At 47.9% G+C, this 17944-nt stretch overlaps 1 protein-coding gene, 1 non-coding gene and 1 pseudogene across 2 annotated transcripts; 2 read left to right on the top strand and 1 right to left on the bottom strand.

Annotated features, from left to right (window-relative positions):
• Positions 1 to 4647: 4647 nt before the first annotated feature.
• LOC109754196 (ribonuclease 1) lies at positions 4648 to 5993 on the bottom strand. Its single transcript, XM_020313111.2, has 2 exons — positions 5690 to 5993; positions 4648 to 5538 (listed from the first exon to the last, which is right to left on the bottom strand). Exons 1-2 carry the CDS (start codon positions 5783 to 5785, stop codon positions 4909 to 4911), a joined length of 726 nt encoding a protein of 241 aa, XP_020168700.1. The 5' UTR covers positions 5786 to 5993; the 3' UTR covers positions 4648 to 4908.
• A 1164-nt stretch (positions 5994 to 7157) lies between these two features.
• TRNAL-CAG (transfer RNA leucine (anticodon CAG)) lies at positions 7158 to 7238 on the top strand. The gene has a single exon. It is a non-coding gene; the product is annotated as a tRNA-Leu (tRNA).
• Positions 7239 to 14321: 7083 nt separating this feature from the next.
• On the top strand, positions 14322 to 15263 carry LOC109754214 (probable leucine-rich repeat receptor-like protein kinase IMK3; annotated as a pseudogene).
• The last annotated feature ends 2681 nt before the right edge of the window (positions 15264 to 17944 follow it).

Raw genomic sequence — 17944 nt, forward strand, 5'->3', positions numbered from 1 at the left:
TTGCGAGGTTCTTATTTGTTTGTGTAGGTGCGTGGGACTCGAGCGTGATCTCCTACTGGATTGATACCTTGGTTCTCAAAAACTGAGGGAAATACTTACGCTACTTTACTGCATCACCCTTTCCTCTTCAAGTGAAAACCAACGCAGTGCTCAAGAGGTAGCAGTCAGCAGTCCGATGCCTCTGCTCCTATAGCCCAGCAGTCCGTCACAGCAGCACCGCCAGCTCAGCGGTCCCGCATAGATAAACCGTCTGCTAAGCAGTGCGTCCAAGCTTCACTGTCTAGTTGGCAGTCTACCTTGCAGCCAACCAGACGTTCTGCCAGAAATGCTTCAAGTACCAAGAAGGAAGTGGCCAAAAAGGCTACACCCACGACCACGAGGAAGCGCAGCGGGAGAGTGAAGAGGAAAGAGAACGATTGCCTCTTACTTAAAGCACTCATCACCCAGAACCAAATTAACAGCAGCTTGTTCGAATCGGGGAGTAATATTATTTCTGACGCCATGGATAATGAAGAAGTAGAATTGTTACTTGCTAAAAGTAAAGCAAACGTACTTGAAGCACGCAATTACGTCCATGGCCAGCCATTTCTTGTTGGCGAATACTTTGATAAGTGCAGCTCCAGTTGCCGCGAGTTACATGAATATTGCATGGATCAAATGTCAGCAGGTCATAATGCTTTGCTAGTCCACTACAATAGAGATCATTTCCGACATGATGCTGGTTCCCTCAATGTGAGTTTCGAGAACTTACATCTCTTCTTCAACTTCAACGTGCTCGATGCCACTCTTGTTAGATGCCTGATTTTGTAAGTACTTAACAAACTCTGATCAACTTCTCCATACAAGGTTGTAAGTGATAAACAGCTAACTGCATTTTATTCGTCTCAGGGGATTGAACGCACGAGAAGAAAAAGGGAGAGTGTGTATTTCATAGATCCTGCATTAGCAAATGAAACATCATTAGATGGTAAGGACCGACGGGACTGGGCCGTTAACACGGTCATCCATATCTTCGAAAACACGTCTCATGCAGAATCATTTCTCTGTCCATATCATGAATGGTAAGTCAAGTAAACAACCACACATACACTGATTGTCTTTAAGATTTCGACATCATTCATAAGTTCATGGCTTTCTTAATATGTAGCAATCACTTTATATTGGTATTCAATGTTCCAAACAAGAACACAGTTTAATACATTGATTCTCTCAAAGAGTCGACAAACGCTCAGGATCTGACGCATGTTCAGCAATTCTTGGATAGATATTGAATTCTATGATGTTGAAATTAATGTGCATTCATATCTGGTTCAATAATTGATGTTGTCAAAATTCATCATCATTTGCAGTGTGCTCGCATTGTGGAAAACTAAACCAGGGAACCTGTTCAAGAGGGAACTACCTCTGTAGCACGAGATCGTTTCTCCGGTAACACACCGAAATCCATTATTTTCGGAAAATTTATCCAACAGTCTGCAAATACCTTTCCTTACGCTAGTCAAATGTTTAAGCTTCTAAATAAAACTCTTTCTATTTTTTTCAAAGAAAAAATAATACATCTAACACCGGGTAGGTTGTTCCTAACAGGACAAATACATGACTAATTTTGTACAAAAAAATTCAGTGTCCTCAGCAAGAAGCAGGGACCAACCTTTGTGGATACTATGTTTGCAGACACATGATCTCCATCTGCAAATCTGCTGATAGTTGTTACGATCCTCGCGAATTAGTACCAGTAAGTCTATCTTAATTAATATCTTCTACTCCACTCATATGGCACATTCTGATCTTAAAAATACTGCAGCTCATCTTAAAACCGAGGACCCCTGAACCGCTCCCGGCTGGTGAATTGCTGATGGTTCGGAGATTTATCAGCGACTTCTTCCTGGGTCACTACATCAATCCCACTAGTGATAATGAAGATTTCAGCATGCGTTCTCCTGAAACATTGAGTAAGAGTTAGCCGCTAAACATATAACGCATGGATCCATTGTTTTCTATCTGAGAGGTCTTCGTATTTCATACACTATGATTAATTATGTAATGCATATATGTGTAGACAAATCATTGGAATTTAGCTACCATATGTTCAATTGCAATTGTTGCGAAATCTGATGAATGTTCTTCCTGTGGACACTATTTGTTCAATTGAATATTGTGGCGAATTTGCTTTTTGCGTGCCGATTCAAAATGGGATATTTTTGTTTATTTGTTCAATTGAATATTGTGGTGAATTTGCTTTTCGCGTGCCGATTCAAAATGGGATATTTTTGTTTTAAACTGGCAATTGCTCCGCACACGGTTCAACTAAATGAGTGTGTGCGATCCACATCGGAAAGCATACGTCAATCGTAGCGGAACCGTCGGTGATACACAGCAGATCGCAAACGATTTGCAGCGCTATTACGTGTGCGTAGGGTCTCCGGAACCGTTTGTGATATCACGTTATCGCACACGAGAACTGGGAGTAAATCGTGCCCAATGCAAAATACAATCCCAGTTGTAATTTTTTCAGAAAACGTGTGGGATCCCAAACGAAAAGCACACGTCACTCTTGCGGCAACCGTCGGTGATACCCAACAAATCACAAACGGTCTACAGCAGATGTGTGCGAAGGGGCTCCTGAACCGTTTGTGATAGAACATTATCGCAGACGGTAATTGTTGGCAAACGTGTGCGATGGAGTCTAGCATGGCAGACCGGTTACGCAGAAAACTCGTGTGCGATGGGGCACAAATCGCACACAATTCATATGTTGGCCCGTGTGCCTTACATACTATTTCCCAAACGGTTCGTTACGACAGACCGTATGGTTTCACTGCGTCATTAGAAACTCTTAATCATCGATACCACACGTGTGAAAGAATTTAGTGTGTGCTGCATCGCACACGATTACATTTTGGAAGGCCTCTGGATCACTGCTCCATATCCCCGATGGTTTCTGGGTCGTGTGGGAAGGACACCCTATCGCACACACTCACTTGACGACGGTCCCAAATGCCGTCGCGGAAAGGGGTTAAAAACCGTTTGTATAGCACCGACGCGTACCAGTGCGAGTACCCCGCCCCCACCTCTGCCTAGGATATTGCCTCTGCGTCGTCCATGGGGTTCCCATCCGTGGCACCGAGCTGCAGGCCAGAGAACGTCCCTCGTAGGGAGCGGTGACGAAAGTAGCGCAAGAGGGAAGTGGCGGGGTAGGGAGTTCCAGACAAGGATGTTGTGGACCTCGAGGAGGATATGTAGCCTCCACTGCACTTGGTCGCCTCGCGCCCGTCCATCCAGTCGTCAATAATGAAGTCACCGACTGCCCTGCCCACGACTGACATTGATCGAACGACCGATTGGGGGATTCTAGACAGATTCACGTAACTGCAGGGGACGACCAACGAGGTGTGCGACTTGCCACAACTCCAACGGGCGCGGAGAAGCATGGGCAACACCGACGTCCGGTCTACACACGTCCTGGTCAACAGAATGTCCCAGCGGGAAGGGATACAAATTTTGCTCCATTTTGTATGCCTTTGTTCGTTATATTTGTTGTGCCCTTGGATACGATAATCGCATATGCTGTTATTTTTCTTTGTATTTGTTGTATTGTTGAATTGTGATGAATTCATGATATATGATCCACGTGCATATATTGCATGGTTTCGAGGGTTTCGATTTAAGGAGTGTGGTTGCCCTGCAACACTTATTCTTTCAACAAAGGGCATTTCTATTGACTCATTATGTAGTTTCCAGGGGATATATAACACAATGAAAACACCAATGGCCTCTGCATAACTACGATGCACACAATCAATACTAATCCACACACAAAGGATCACGCTGGCAAAAGCAAAGTCATACAAGACCGAAGCTATGCCTAGGTGATGGGGAGAAAATGACCATCAACACCAATCATTCCTGACAACACAAGGACTAGGAAAAAAGTTCTCCAAAACCGGGAAGGAAACGATGCGCAAGCACCTCCGTCACCGGATCCAGCCATCGAATGTCAGATCATGGGTTTCCACCTTAAAGATTATATCCGAGCAAACTCCAAGCAATGCCTTCAGCATGGTAACGACACAAAAACACCGTCATTGTCAGGTATGACCAACTAGGGTCAAACCGTTGGTCAAACCTAGGGTATTCACCCCGGAGCTCAAAACCAAAGGTCCTCGAAAAGCACCACAAATCGAATTCATCATGTGTTGCCGCCTTCATTTTCCGCCATCCCAACAGCGTCACACACAAGGTGAGGTCATTAACGAGCGAGAAAGGGCATCGGCTGATGCTCCGGCAACCTCGCGCCGTCCTAGCAAATGAATGCCGGTGGCAGGTATGCAAACGACACCACCATGCCTCGTCTCTTGCCATGGCGTCCTCATCAACTACAGGACTAGTCGTGGCATCCATTTACCATGCACATGTAAGATGTCGTCGATAACGAAGACACTTGTCGTTACATCCGTAGGCCGGCCATGAAGAGCAGCTAGTGTGAGGTGGCACCGCACTGCAAGGTTGAGCACTTATCACAATCCGGCATTATCTTAATCGCAACGCAAGGTCATCTCATCAAAACAACAAAATATCCCAACTCAAAGTGCCGTGACATACTGTGTTTCATCTTTTGACTTTGTTTAGAATTTGTGGAGCAAAATGAAAAGGCAAGATTAAAAGTCTTTATTCGCCTGATCAGATCAGGAATTAATAGTAAACGTTACGTCGATGCCCAGAACTCGGGACTGTGACGGCATTTTAACTGAACCAATAACAAACACAAAGGTACATCCATCACGTAATCCACGCGCGCGCCGTGCAGGCGGCCGGCCGGGACGCGTCGAGCCAATCGGCCGCCGCACCACACCCCGACGGACGGCGGCAAGTCGGCAACGGGTGTTCAATCAGAATTCAAAATTTTAATCAGAAGGCCGGCAGCTGGACCCTGTCTTTGCAGTTGCCCTGCATCGGCAGCGGGCAGTCGATGAGGTTCTCCCCGGCGCGGTCGATGCACTGGTACACCTGGAACAGCTGCGTCTCGCCGGCGACGCCGCGGTTGCACTCCAGGTTCGCCGTGAACCCGGTCCCCTGCTTGATGGCGTCCCTGATGCTGCTGAGGAAGTAGGTCTCACTGTCCGACGGCACGATCCCGGCGTCGGCGAGGATGCCGGTGAGGTTGTGGCGGGCCTTGAAGCCGAGCGCCGTCGCGAAGTAGCCGTGCTGGTCCAGGTTGGAGCAGGTGCCGTGCTTCTCCCACTCGTGGGTCCAGAACTCGATGCTCTTGCCGCCCTTGCACGCTAGCGTCGGCCAGTTGGCGTCCAGCTCCGTCACCAGGTCCTTGATCTCCCAGAGCTTGAGGCGCTCGCTGTTGCAGTTCTCCGGCCAGCACTTCTTCTTGCGCTTGGTCACCATCTCCAGGGCGCCGTCGAGCTCGCCGCGGGTCTTGCACTTGGCGTAGTTGGGCCATAGCCCGTGGATGCCGAAGTCCGTCGCCGGCTTGCCGGTGTCCGGGAAGCAGCACCCCTTCTTCGTGTCACAGAAGGACCCTGGCCACTAGAAAGTAAGTACGCCCAAAAAACAAGATGCCGATCGTTAGACTCACCGCTTTTCTGGGAGGAATCAGGTAACCCTAACTTTGCAATCTGTACAAGAATAGATCTACAGATCGTAAAACCATCATCGATTTGGTAGTGGTATTACTCACTTGCTGAACAAGGTAGAAGAAATCGAATTCCTCGGCGGATGAGACGGCGACGAGAGAAAGCAGGAGCAGGGCCGAGAGCACAACGACAAGCTTCATCTTCAACTATGAGATGTGTAGCCGCAGCTATCGCGCAGCTACTTATAGGACGACGTAATGTGACAACTTTTTTTTAGGGGCGTAATGTAACAACTTCATGCAACACGCGACAAAGTATTATATATGGTACTAATAATAAGATAGATATTCGGGCGGAATACGCATCGATCGGTTGGAATATGCCGTTGGTTGATCGGGCTCAGTTTCGAGGAAACAACGTGCAAGCAAGCAACATGGCGTAGATGCCATCGGAGTCCAGGTAGGAGAGACAAGTGTAGATAGATTCCTGATCCTGATCCAATCGTTCAGATTAGGAGAAAAAAAAACATCAGACTTCGTTTTCGGAGTAATCGTTGGAAATTTGTTATCATGGAAAATCGTCAGAAATTTCAACATAGTGGTTGATGGGTCGCTTCCTTCCCCACGCAAGGCAGCTGGTGCAAGGAGTAATGAACCTGAGCTAATAATAATGCTGTCGATTATGGGTTTTTAGGTGCAACTGGCATTATTAGATGGAAAGAAAGAGATTATCAATGTGAGTCAGGAGGACGAGGTTTCAATGGAGCCGTGGGCATTTTTTTATGTTCGTTTTTCTTTCTTTCTAATATATGCTTTATGTGTGAAATAGGTTGGGGAAGGCCAATTATTGGCATGCACTTAGTTCCAACCAAGGACTTTTTTGAATGTTTAAGGTCAACACCGCGTGTGGCTGGTGGGACAAGAGCTGGCCGGATCAACCGTAGCTTCTGAATTTCAATGCATCGGTGATGCCGCACTGAAAGTTACTGCAAGAGTTAACATATTGGGGGTTTGGAGAAGCATGGTCGGTCACATTCTTACTTGCAATTTTTGGCAATTATTTGTAGATGTGGCTAGGAAGATTGGTATAAGGTGGGAACCAAAGGAGGTTACCATTGTGCCAATCGCATATGCCATTACGCCTCCCTTCTGAAGTCTCTATATTGCAAATCATTTAGTATACTCTACTTAAGAGATGTTTCAACTCGGTCGCTCTCTGAACTTTGCAAACCATCTGGCTCAAGAGCGGGAGAGCTAACCGAGAAGGTAAAGGATCAACGCCGGGAATGGAAGACGGTGGTAGTGGTAGTCCAGCAAGAATTATCTCATGGTGGTTTCTCTTGGTGAGTGGTGTGGGGCAACCGCGGTAAGCGCCTGTAATCCTTATTTTCATTGAATAAACATCTCTATCTTAATATATAAATATAGATCAATCTGTATGTGGTGAGAATCCTCAAAAGAGCTCGCTGCAGGTTCTTGAAAAAAAAACAAAAAAAAATATTTGGAATGTCTTCGTTGAAAATGATAAGTCTAATCATGTTCATAATGATGAATAACGAAATAGAAGCACCAAGTCAAGATGGCCGAGTTGGTCTAAGGCGCCAGTTTCAGGTACTGGTCCGAAAGGGCGTGGGTTCAAATCCCACTCTTGACATTATTAGAGTTTTTTTCTTTTCGTGAACCCTCTCTTCAGTTAAAAATAATAATACCTCTCTCACACGATTCTTGTTTTCGTGAACTGCCATCGCTTCTCCTGCAATTTGTCTCGGAGGAGTTTCTTCTTGCTTGTTTTATGCGAGGAGTTCAGGTGGCAACCGTTTCACTCTTCAGGCAAGGCGAACAATCTCAACTCCTTCAGCTCCCTTCTCCATTGCCGGAGAGTCCAGCCGGCCCTGAACTGTGTCCCGTCTACAGCATACTGAAGCACAAACGCACGCGTCAACGAGCAATTCTCAGAAGCGAAGGAAATGCTATAGTCTCGACATAACGTACGTTGTACAGCAACATCCATCTGTGGGCCTAACCGACCGCACGAGAAAATAGTCTGAACTCGCTGCAGAAAACCTTTCGATGCCTCGTCAGTGCAGTTTCAGACTTACGGGTCAGAGCATCTGTGCGGTGCCGTGAAGCCAACAAACTCCAGAAACAGCACGCGCCAGAACCTGAGTTCCGGTTCAGAGCATCTGCGCACCGTGAAGTGAAGCCAACCATCCCAGCTCAGAATACCCGACGCATCAAAAAGTAGCCTCATGCATAGATAGGATCGAGGGATAAGGCTACTCTTCAGCGTGCAAGATCGATGGACAAATATCGTGCGTGACATGAGGTCCCAAAGAAAGGCCATGGCCTCCCGCCTCCCTATTCGTGCTTTTATCTTGGGAAGTTTGAGACGGGAGAAACGCAATTGTTTTTCAGCGACGTACTTATCGACCACATGGCACATCATGGCCGCAAGAGTGGTCTCATCCACTCATCCAGCTTGGTCGCGTATTTTTTTTTGTGCTATATTCAAACAAAGGCATTCCTCGGACGGTCAACGAGAAGGCTGGTCATGAGAAAGCTTGGGGTTTCATCGAGCCAGCTTTCCGTTACATGCGGTGTGCAGACACGCCTCGCACACAAATGAGCCGGAACATTAGCTGACCGATTTACATGTTGAATTACAAAAAGGAAAAAAAAACACGAGCTAGCGCCCCAATTTCAGCTAAAATAGGATCCACAACAGATCTCGAGTTGTGGCGAGTATTCCAGAGGTTGACCATCTCTCCCTCAAAAAAAAGAGGTTGACCATCTCCAGGCAGTCCACCTCCATTATCACATGCGTGAATCCTTTAAGATTTGCAAAAAGAACACCATCGCGTAGGTCGCGTACTTCCTTGATTAAAGAAGCTACAATGGAGCAGGAATACTTTGCTATGCCCCTTTTGCTCTTATGTTCCTTTACGTATGGAGTACCATTTTAACTGACTCTATCACATCTATCACCAGAAAATACAGCACTAGGATATTGTGAAGCTTTTGTATTACCTTCATTTTCATTCTCCACCCTTGTTTTAATTTTGAACTTCCTGTTGGGTTATCGTTAGGAATGAAAACGAAGTGGAAACGAACAAAACTGGGTGCTACCACATTTTTTTCATGTTTTTTACCAAAGCGAAAATGAATACAGAAACTCCAAAAATAAATGCAAAAATAGGTTCTATCGGAATCAAAACATATAGCGAATATGGCGCGAACACGAAAACTGAAGTGGGTGTTGACTGAAACTTAAAAAAACCCTTGAACCATAGAGGAAAACACAAGCAAACCAACAGACTTAATCAATTGTTAACGTAACCACAAAATATTATGGTGGTTATTTTATAGGATATACATTGTGCATAGTTTTTCAACTTTGGCAATACAAAACATATTTTCGGTAATTATAAGGACAAGCTCCCCATATAGTAAATCACCATAGTGTATTAGGTCACCTTCTTACAAATACAACATATTTTAACATCACAAAAAAATTTGTGAAGGGAAATTTGAGGCTTGACTCCCATTGTGGAGTGCTCCTCCCAGCGCCTTAAGCGCTAGGGAGTCTAGCCAGCGCTCACGCACGGACGAGACTTGCCTGCTCCCCCGGCATGTGCCCATCCGTGCTCCCGCATATGTGGCTTAATTTGATTGGAACAAAATATGGCTCGGCCCCACCCCCTTAAAATCAGGGGGGAGATGATTAGATTAGAAAGAAAAAAAGAAAAAAGATAGCCGTAGGATGAAGTGGGAGCACAGATGGGAGCATGGGGAGGGAGCATGCAAGCCGGATCCCTCACGCACCACCAGTGGCGGAGCTTGGAGCAAATGAAGGCGGGGCCAAAAGGGCTAGGGAGATTAGAGTGGCCGGAAGATTAGCAGTGAGTTTAGCATTAGGGCAAGTTTATCCTTGCAATATATAACATGGAGGCGGGAGGGGGGGGGGGGGGGAGGACCCTCCTTGGTCCCGTCGACACTCCGCCGGTACGCACCGCCCATCATTGGCCGGACTAACAAGGAGACAAGCCCTCACCGGGGGATGCACCGGTTTTCCCGGTTAGCCAGCGCTCATGTGATTTAAAAAAGGGATTAAAAAATTCACAAATTCAAAAAAATCATGAGCTCAAAAAAGTTAACAGATTTGCAAAAACAATCACAAATACAAAAATGTTCACGAATTCAAAAAATGTTAGCGATTTTGGAAAAAAATAATGAATCAGAAAAAAATTGCGGATTTCAATTTTTCTTTGATTTGGAAACAAAAGCCTAGGATTTTGAAAAAAGTTTATCAAATATGAAAAAATCACAAAATTTGAAAAATTCACGGATTTTCAAAAAGAAGTTCGTGGATTTGGAAAAAGTTCATGGGTTTTGAAAAATTAAATCATGGATTTTTAAAATAAAAATCATAGATTTGTAAAACATGTGGATTTGAATATGTACATGCATTTGAAAAAAGTTCATGTGTTTTAAAAAAATCATGAATTTGAAAAAAAAGGCGCAGATGAAAAAAAAAGGAAAGGAAAAGGAAATAGGAACAAGAAAAAGGAAATGAAAAGAAAAGGCCAAATAAAAGCCGTCCAGAAAACCGAAAAAGAAAAGCTGGACAATAGCTTGTAGGAGCTTCCCAAAACTAGTCGAAAGCTTCTAGAACTTCACGAAAATGGAAGGGGTAATTTTTGGGAAAGAAAATGAAACAACATTGCCGCGGTCGAAGACAGGGGAAAAAGAGTAAAATGGGCAAGCCCAAGTGGAGGAGGTTTAGCGCCGGATAAGGTTTGGGTATATTGGGGTTAAAATGACGGCTAGCTTCGTTGCTGATAGTAGTAGTTCGGCCACACATGGGCTCTTCAGCTCATTAGGTAATTTCGTGTTCTTTGGTGGTAGAAATAAAAAACAACCATAGGTTCATAGTGCAAATAGAAAATTCCACCATTCTGTTTTTGTTTCAGTTTTCATGTAGAAAATCGGTTTTCCAAATTTTCGTTTCCGCTTTCATATTTCCTTTCTGTTTTTGATTTGGAAATCCTGAAATAAATCCAGGAATAAATGCGAGCATCGGGATTTGAACCCTGGTGGGCTGGGGATGGCACAATCCCTCTAACCATCCAACCACAGGTTTGTTGGTTAAGGCTTATTAGCGATAGTAAAATGTATCAAATGTCCTATATCTTTTATAAAGGTGTCAAGTTCGTTGTAAAAAAAATCAAAACTGCATATTCTGCTCCTAAAATTATTTTAGTTGCTCACTACAGGTCCTATGTCATGTCGACCAGCTTCGAATTATACGCGTCATAGGTTGACCGACGTCACACAACCAATATTTTTGCAAAAGAAAAACCCTTCATAGTTATATTTCTAATTTTGTGGCCCTTCTCTCATGATTTAGCACAATGTCATTCTCGTAATCATCTTTTAGTCTCGTCTCCGCACCACGGGCCTAGATCTCACTCCCCTCAGGTACATGACGGTGGCCCCTACAGTGCTCCATTCCTGAAGACTAGCATGCATGGCATAACACCCCCGCTCACCCACAAACTTATATCTTCTAATTTTGCTACCCCTCTCTCATGATTTTGCACAATGTTGTTCTAGTCATCTTATTTCGGTCTCACCTCTGCACCATGTGAGCTCGTGACTCTCTCATAGGTCTTCTGACCTCCTCCCGAACCTTCTAGGGCCCCTTCTGGCCTAAAAAAATCACCCTAAAGTTTCAACGTGTTTGGATTTCATTTGATATTGATTTTCTTAAAAGCCAAAAACAAGCAAAAAACAGGAACTGACACTAGACACTAGGTTAATAGGTTGGTCCCAAGAAATGATATAAAATAGCATAAAAATGCATATAGAGCATCCAAGAGAGATAATATAATAGAATGAAACAATCAAAAGTTATAGATACATTGATGACGTATCACGGTGCTCTGTGTTATTGGCCACATCCAAGAGGGTGCCGTCGCCACAGGCGAGCCAGGGAAGCTGCGACGGCGCGGCCAGTAAAATGGCGGCGCTGGAGCGCCACGAGCGGCAAGCGGCACGGAGACGGACGCGGTCGACGAGGGACGGGAGATGGTGGAGTACGATGCCCAGGAGATCTGGCGGCAGGTCTGGCCATGATTTACGGTGAGATTTCCAGGTTGCCATTGGCGAGACTATTGACTGTGTCGCTGGGTCGGGTCGTTGAGGTTTTGCAGCTTGTGTCGCGTTGGTGTCTTTTTCTGCTTTATTTTGCACGGGCTCGTTCAAGTACGGCTCGTGCAGTCATGCCATGTCATGCTTCGAAAACTTTAGTGTTTTTTTCGAAACAGAGGCGTTTTTTATTTAAACGACCATGGCAACTACAGATGTCTGAGGCGACTTCGGCAATCTCAAGATAATGTGTCACGCTTAGTACCTCAAAGGTGATTATAGGGATAGGGTGTGCATGCGTGCGTTCATATGAATGACTGTATGTGCGTATGTATGAGCGTCCATGCTGTACTGTGTAAAAAACCTTTATTTTGATGGACCGTGACAAGTTCTAAGATTTTTTGTCTTTGTACACATGACAATGTTTTCCGAAAATAGTTCCTTATGGCAAATTGGAAATAATTGTTCCCATGACAATTTTTGTAGGAATGTTTATAAAATGTCCCCATGGAAAATTTTAGATATTTTTTCCAACTTTGATGTTTACAAAATTCACCCTTGTGATAAGTTAGGCTTTCTCCAATGATTTGCCACGTGATCTTTACAATTTTTTCAGCAATTTGCCACATTGGCAATTTTTCGAGAACATTTTGTAGAGTATTTTTTTTGTTTTCTGGGGGATAGCAATTATTGAGAGTCAAATCATGGCTACTTTTTGATGTATCTGAATCCTTTATGTAGTGATAATTCAAATTAGGTGCTGTCTTTTAAGATGACAATTTTTTGGAATTTTTGCAAAATCATGATCAGACTAGGAGGCAAACTAAATGGGCTGCCTGGGCCTAGTTCGCCTTGTGGTAGTTCCGCCACCCAACGAAACAATTAGAGGAGAATGAGGTGCGGGGACTATTTCTCACCTTAAGCGAGTTGAGAGGCTGCTCTCGCCGAGGGTTTTTCCTCTTCCCGCTTCGATTGGGCCGGCCCGGCCCATTCGCGCATAGATATACGGAAGAAAAAGAAGTGAGAAAAGGGAGTACCATTTCTGATTTCAGACTATATGCAGTGTAGAAAGTGTAGAAAGCATGGGGGGGGGGGGGTGTGAAGTGATTGCTCTGTATTTAGCGAACATTCCTGAAATCAAAGGTGCCCAATTTCGGAGAAGAAATGTAAGTAGAGACTAGCTTTTTTCGAAAAAGGGGGACTCTCCGGCCTCTGCAACAGAACGATGCATACGGCCATCTCATTAAACAAATAAATAGGTTCCAACAAGATCTTAAAGTCTCCAAGTGAAAATAAAAAATAGCTCACACAGAGCCAAAATGGCTAGAAGATAAACTAGCCAAATAAAGGACGCCACAACCGGCTGGCAAAAGAGAGATAGGTAAACTAATTGCCTATTCTATTACATGACCGCCATCCAAAACCGGTTGAAGATATCCCGAGCTACCATCTTCCAGCGGATAGATCCAGTAACCAAACGCTCCCTGACCTCGGTCGGAGTGAGTAGCGACCACGAACGGATCAACGTCGTGGCTCTGAAAATAACCTGCAAAAAATGAATGCGTGTTGTCCTGTTAAAAACCAAATCATTTCTGCAATTCCAGAGCGCTCACAACAAGGCACAGACTCCTACGCGAATATGTCTCGCTAACTCGGGCTCTATCCCGTTAAGCCACGTTCCAAATAACGTGTTGACAGAACTCGGTGGAGTAATATTAAAAGCAATATGGACCGTCCGCCATAAAACTTTGGCTAGCGAGCAATCAAGAAAAAGGTGTTTGATCGTCTCATCCCGATCACAGAAACTACACTTAGTAGGTCTTGTCCAATTACGCTTGTTAAATTGTCCTTTGTTAAAATAATTTGTTTATGGACAAACCACATAAACTGCCAGCCCCTGGTCAAGTTGTCTTTGGTTAAAATAACTTGTCAAGTAGAGACTAGCTAAAGACTACCAGCCACTGGCCGCTGGATTCAGTGCAAGAAAGGGATCCGATCGACAATCAAAGGTTCCCCATTCCTCTTCATCCTTGTGGCTGACCTCCTCCAGCAGATGATCATTGATGCCTCTGAACGGGGCCTCCTGCAGCATCCACTTGTCACTGACCTCCCGTGCCCGGTGCTTCAGTACGCCGACGATAACTCCTCTTATCGTCCTCAAAGCCGATCACAATCAGCTCCTCAACCTCAAACTCATTCTGGATGACTTGTCCAACTTCACCGGGCTACCTGTCTCGTTCACGGCGGACGACCTGCTGTGCGCGACCGCGGAGATCCTGGGGAAGAGCACCTACGGGACGGTGTACAAGGCGACCATGGATGGAGAACGGCAGCTACGTCGCGGTGAAGCGGCTCCGCGAGAAGATCGCCAAGAGCCAGAAGGAGTTTGAGGCGGAGGTGAACGCGCTCGGCAAGATCCGGCACCCCCCCAACCTCCTCGCGCTCAGGGCCTACTACATACATGGGGCCCAAAGGTAACCTCAACTTTTTCCTCCATGGTAAGCTCACTTGCTCTGTTGCTCTGTACAATCAATGCTCGATCGTATGGTTTTGCTTCTTTGCGCTTACATCGGTGTTGTGTCGCAGCTCTTGCGCCGGATAGCAGCCCGGTGGACTGGTCGACGAGGATGAACATCGCGATGGGCGTGGAGACCGACGCCAACATGGTGCACGGCAATCTCACCAGCAACAACATCCTCCTGGACGAGGGCAACAACGCCAAGATCGCCGACTGCGGCCTGTCGCGCCTCATGAGCGCGACGACCAACTCCAGCCCAGCGTGATCGCCGCCGCGGGCGCGCTCGGCTACCGAGCCCCTGAGCTCTGCAAGCTGAAGAAGGCCAGCACCAAATGCTCGAGCTCCTGACCGGCAAGTCGCCCGGAGACACGACCAACGGCCTCGACCTGCCGCAGTGGGTGGCCTCGGTCGTCCAAGAGGAGTGGACCAACGAGGTGTTCGACCTGGAGCTCATGAAGGACGCTGCCGCTGGCTCGGAGACCGGAGAAGAGCTGGTCAAGACGCTGAAACTGGCATTGCATTGCGTTGATCCTTCGCCACCAGCGAGGCCCGAGGCCCAGCAGGTCCTGCGGCAGGCAGCTTGAGCAGATCAAGCCCTCTATTGCGGTCTCTGCCGCCTCGTCCTTCACCGGTGAGCCCAGCCATACTACTGCAACCGCCACCAGCGTCACCGACGACACGAAATCTACAATTACAGAGTAGTCAGCCCCTTGCAGACTGAAATTTGCACTTCTTAGTTACTTCAGCTTCTCAATAAGCAGACCTCAGGGTCGGTCTATTCGTTTTTTCTTCAGTCTGTACATACAAGTGTAGGGGGTAGGAGAATTTTGGTTTGTGATGTCATTCTTTGGTTCCTGAATTCATTTGTATCGATCTGCCAGAAGCACTCCTCGTTATCAGAAGATGATTCGGGAGTGCTGGCTTCCTATTTAGTTTGAAATGAAGTTTGATGATTCATTACTTATCTGCACTGTATTCCAATATTTTTCTCTCCAGATATGTTTGGTTTGTAATGTCAAACTCTTTTCTGAATAAGAAAGTTTTTCTGCCATCATGACAGAAGAAAAAGGAAGAAAAAGGGATTATCTGATGCAACATTTTTTGTTGCTGTGTGGCGTGCAAATGCTCAAATCACCTGCTACCTAATTCGCTAATTATGCACGCTACTTAAATATCGAACCAGGACGAACTCTGATGTGTTTGGTGACCGGCAGACTTTAAGGTTATGGTAACTCGTTAATAGTCTTTTCTTGTTATTGGAATCACTATGGTACTTCTTTTCTCATGGTAATGTAGCTGGTAATATGGAGTGATTCCTTAACAGTGCTGTTATACTATCCATGAAAGTCTAAACTTGTCGTGTGATCATTGATCAATGCAAGCCTGTGATATATCGACCTTGTGCCCCCTTCTCTGTCAATAGATAGAAATGGGCACTGTCTCGTGCAGGTTCTTTCACCAAAAAGAAAAATGCCGACCTTGCCTTGCCGTCGATCTCCTGGTACGTCCAATTCCATCCTGCATGTAAAGTAGCAAGGTGGAGTTTAACCCTTCTCTGAGAGATGGTGGCGTGAATCGCAACCCCAGACATACTATCATTGTCAAATTGCCATCGGACTAGGTCTGAGTGTTACCTGCACATTTGGCTATATCTGCTTACAACTAATAGTCGGCACGAGAGTTCAATGCTTAGAGCATCAGCCGCGTCCCCAACAAGGCCCCTAGGCGATTTTTCGGCTGCCGGCGCCGAAAAATCAGCCCAGTCACGTCCCCAAGGGCTCATTTTTCGCCGGCACGGGCCGAACCCAGTGCGCTGGGGGGCGCTCGGGGGCGCCGGGCGAATCGTTTTTGGCGCGAAAGAGCCGCGGGCCCTCCTTCCCAGCGACTCGTCTCTCTTCTCGCCGCTTCGTCGTCCTCATCGCTTCGTTTTGCGCGGCGAATCAATGCCAAAGCTGCCGCGCGCTGCCGCGCCGGTCAGCCTCCTCCATTGATGCCTCACGGGCGGCGCAGTGAAGACCGGACGACGCGCGTCCCTCGCCCGCCACGCGTACACACGGCGGCCACGCGTACGCGCGGCGCCCCCGCCTATATAAGTCGACCCCCTGCGCACCGGTGACGCACAGACTCTCCACCGCCAACGCGCCGTTTCTCCCCCAGTCCTCCCTCTCCTCTGGCCGTCTCCAGTTCAACCATGGCCAAGCGCTTCCCAGGTGACGGCGCGGCGGCGAACGGCTTCGGCCGCCGCCACCTTCACGAGGACGAAGCTCGGCTCCTCTACGAGGCCGAGTACCCGGTCCTGCCGGACATGCGGGTGCCCGGGGCGTGGAGGATCAGCGCCGGCGGGGTCCCGGTGCCACCACCGCCCACCGGGGCGGCGCGGCGTGCGGAGATCGCGCGTATCCGTGCCTCTCTGCCGCGGGCGGCAAGGGAAGGTCCACGGTACGTCCCCGACAGCCCGCTGTGGGAGCCCTACTTCCGCCGCCGCCACGCCGAGCAGCTCGAGGCCACCAACGGCGTCGTGCCTCCGGAAGGCTCAACTCCGAAGGCCGGCGCCGATGGTGGGGCGTGCCCGGCCGCACGCTGGAGGCCGTCCTCGAGTACATCGAGGGCGGCAACACGCCGAGGCTGGAGTACCCCGCTCCCCCGTCCTTCTCTCGCCGGCGTGGGAGCTCATGGACGCCGAGGCGCATAGACCCGGGGGCGTCCTCCTCCTCGTCCGGCCGCTCGTCCGGCTCTCCCTGCCTCCGCCCTGTCAAGCCGGAGCCCCAGGACACGCCTGTCAGCGCGCGCACCCGCAGCTCCGGCGTCCGCATCGACGACTCCACCCCCACCTCTGGCCGCCTCGTCATCGTCAGGCCGAAGCCGGAGCCCGGCCTCCCCGCGGAGTACGAGGAGATAGCCCGGCGCGGCTTCTCCGACGAGGACGCCCTACAGTGGGCGCGGGACGACTACCTCTGCGACGAGATGGTCCGGCAGCGCTAGGCCCTGGAGGAGATAGCCGCCCGTAAGCGTGGGCGCGAGGACGAGCACGGCGTGGTGATCCTCGACAGCGACGAGGATGAGGACGCCCCCGGACCGTCCAACCCGCCGCGCCAACCTGGGAAGGGTTGCAGCAGGGACGGCGGCCGCGGAGGAGGCGACGACGACGGCGGCGGCGGCGGCGGCGACTACACGCAGTTCTACAGCCTCCTCGGCATGTAGAGCTGCAAGGGCGGCGGGCGGCGAGGAGCGGCGGGGGAGACGGCGGGCCTAGTAGCGTTTTTTTTAATATTTTAAATATGTATGAACTCGCCGAAGTTTGGTTGAATTTGCGCCGTGTTTGTGCCGGAATTTAATTTTCAAAAAAAATGTGGGCGCCGCGACTGGGGGCATCACGCCCCCAGCACGCGGTTTGCGCCGGTGCACCCTCAAAGGACGATTTTTAGCGCCTCCTGAAGGGCCAACGGCCGGAGATGCTCTTACCGTTACAGAGTTCTGCGAGGGAACAACCTATCTGAAGTTGAAGCGCAGAACATGCCTACGAATTTATCAAGCTTCCAAACTAAAAGAGGTGAAGCCGCGAAGGCAACTAAGACCTATCTGAAGCTTTCAAACAACATACCATCTTTTCTAGTCTTTGGGTCTCATCAGGAATATGAGAATTTCTCCAGTTCCTGTTGGAATTTCAACCGTTCTTTGGAAATTCTAGCACCCCA

This window comes from Aegilops tauschii, chromosome 2, assembly GCF_002575655.3.
Source record: "Aegilops tauschii subsp. strangulata cultivar AL8/78 chromosome 2, Aet v6.0, whole genome shotgun sequence".
NCBI classification, from domain to species: domain Eukaryota; kingdom Viridiplantae; phylum Streptophyta; class Magnoliopsida; order Poales; family Poaceae; genus Aegilops; species Aegilops tauschii.

What these genes read in the sequence shown, in the direction of transcription:
- LOC109754196 (XM_020313111.2), bottom strand. Translation starts at nt 5,785, where the DNA reads ATGAAGCTTGTCGTTGTGCTCTCGGCCCTGCTCCTGCTTTCTCTCGTC. An exon ending in TCTTCTACCTTGTTCAGCAA is followed by an intron (nt 5,539 to 5,689) that starts GTGAGTAATACC and finishes CTTACTTTCTAG; the next exon opens with TGGCCAGGGTCCTTCTGTGA.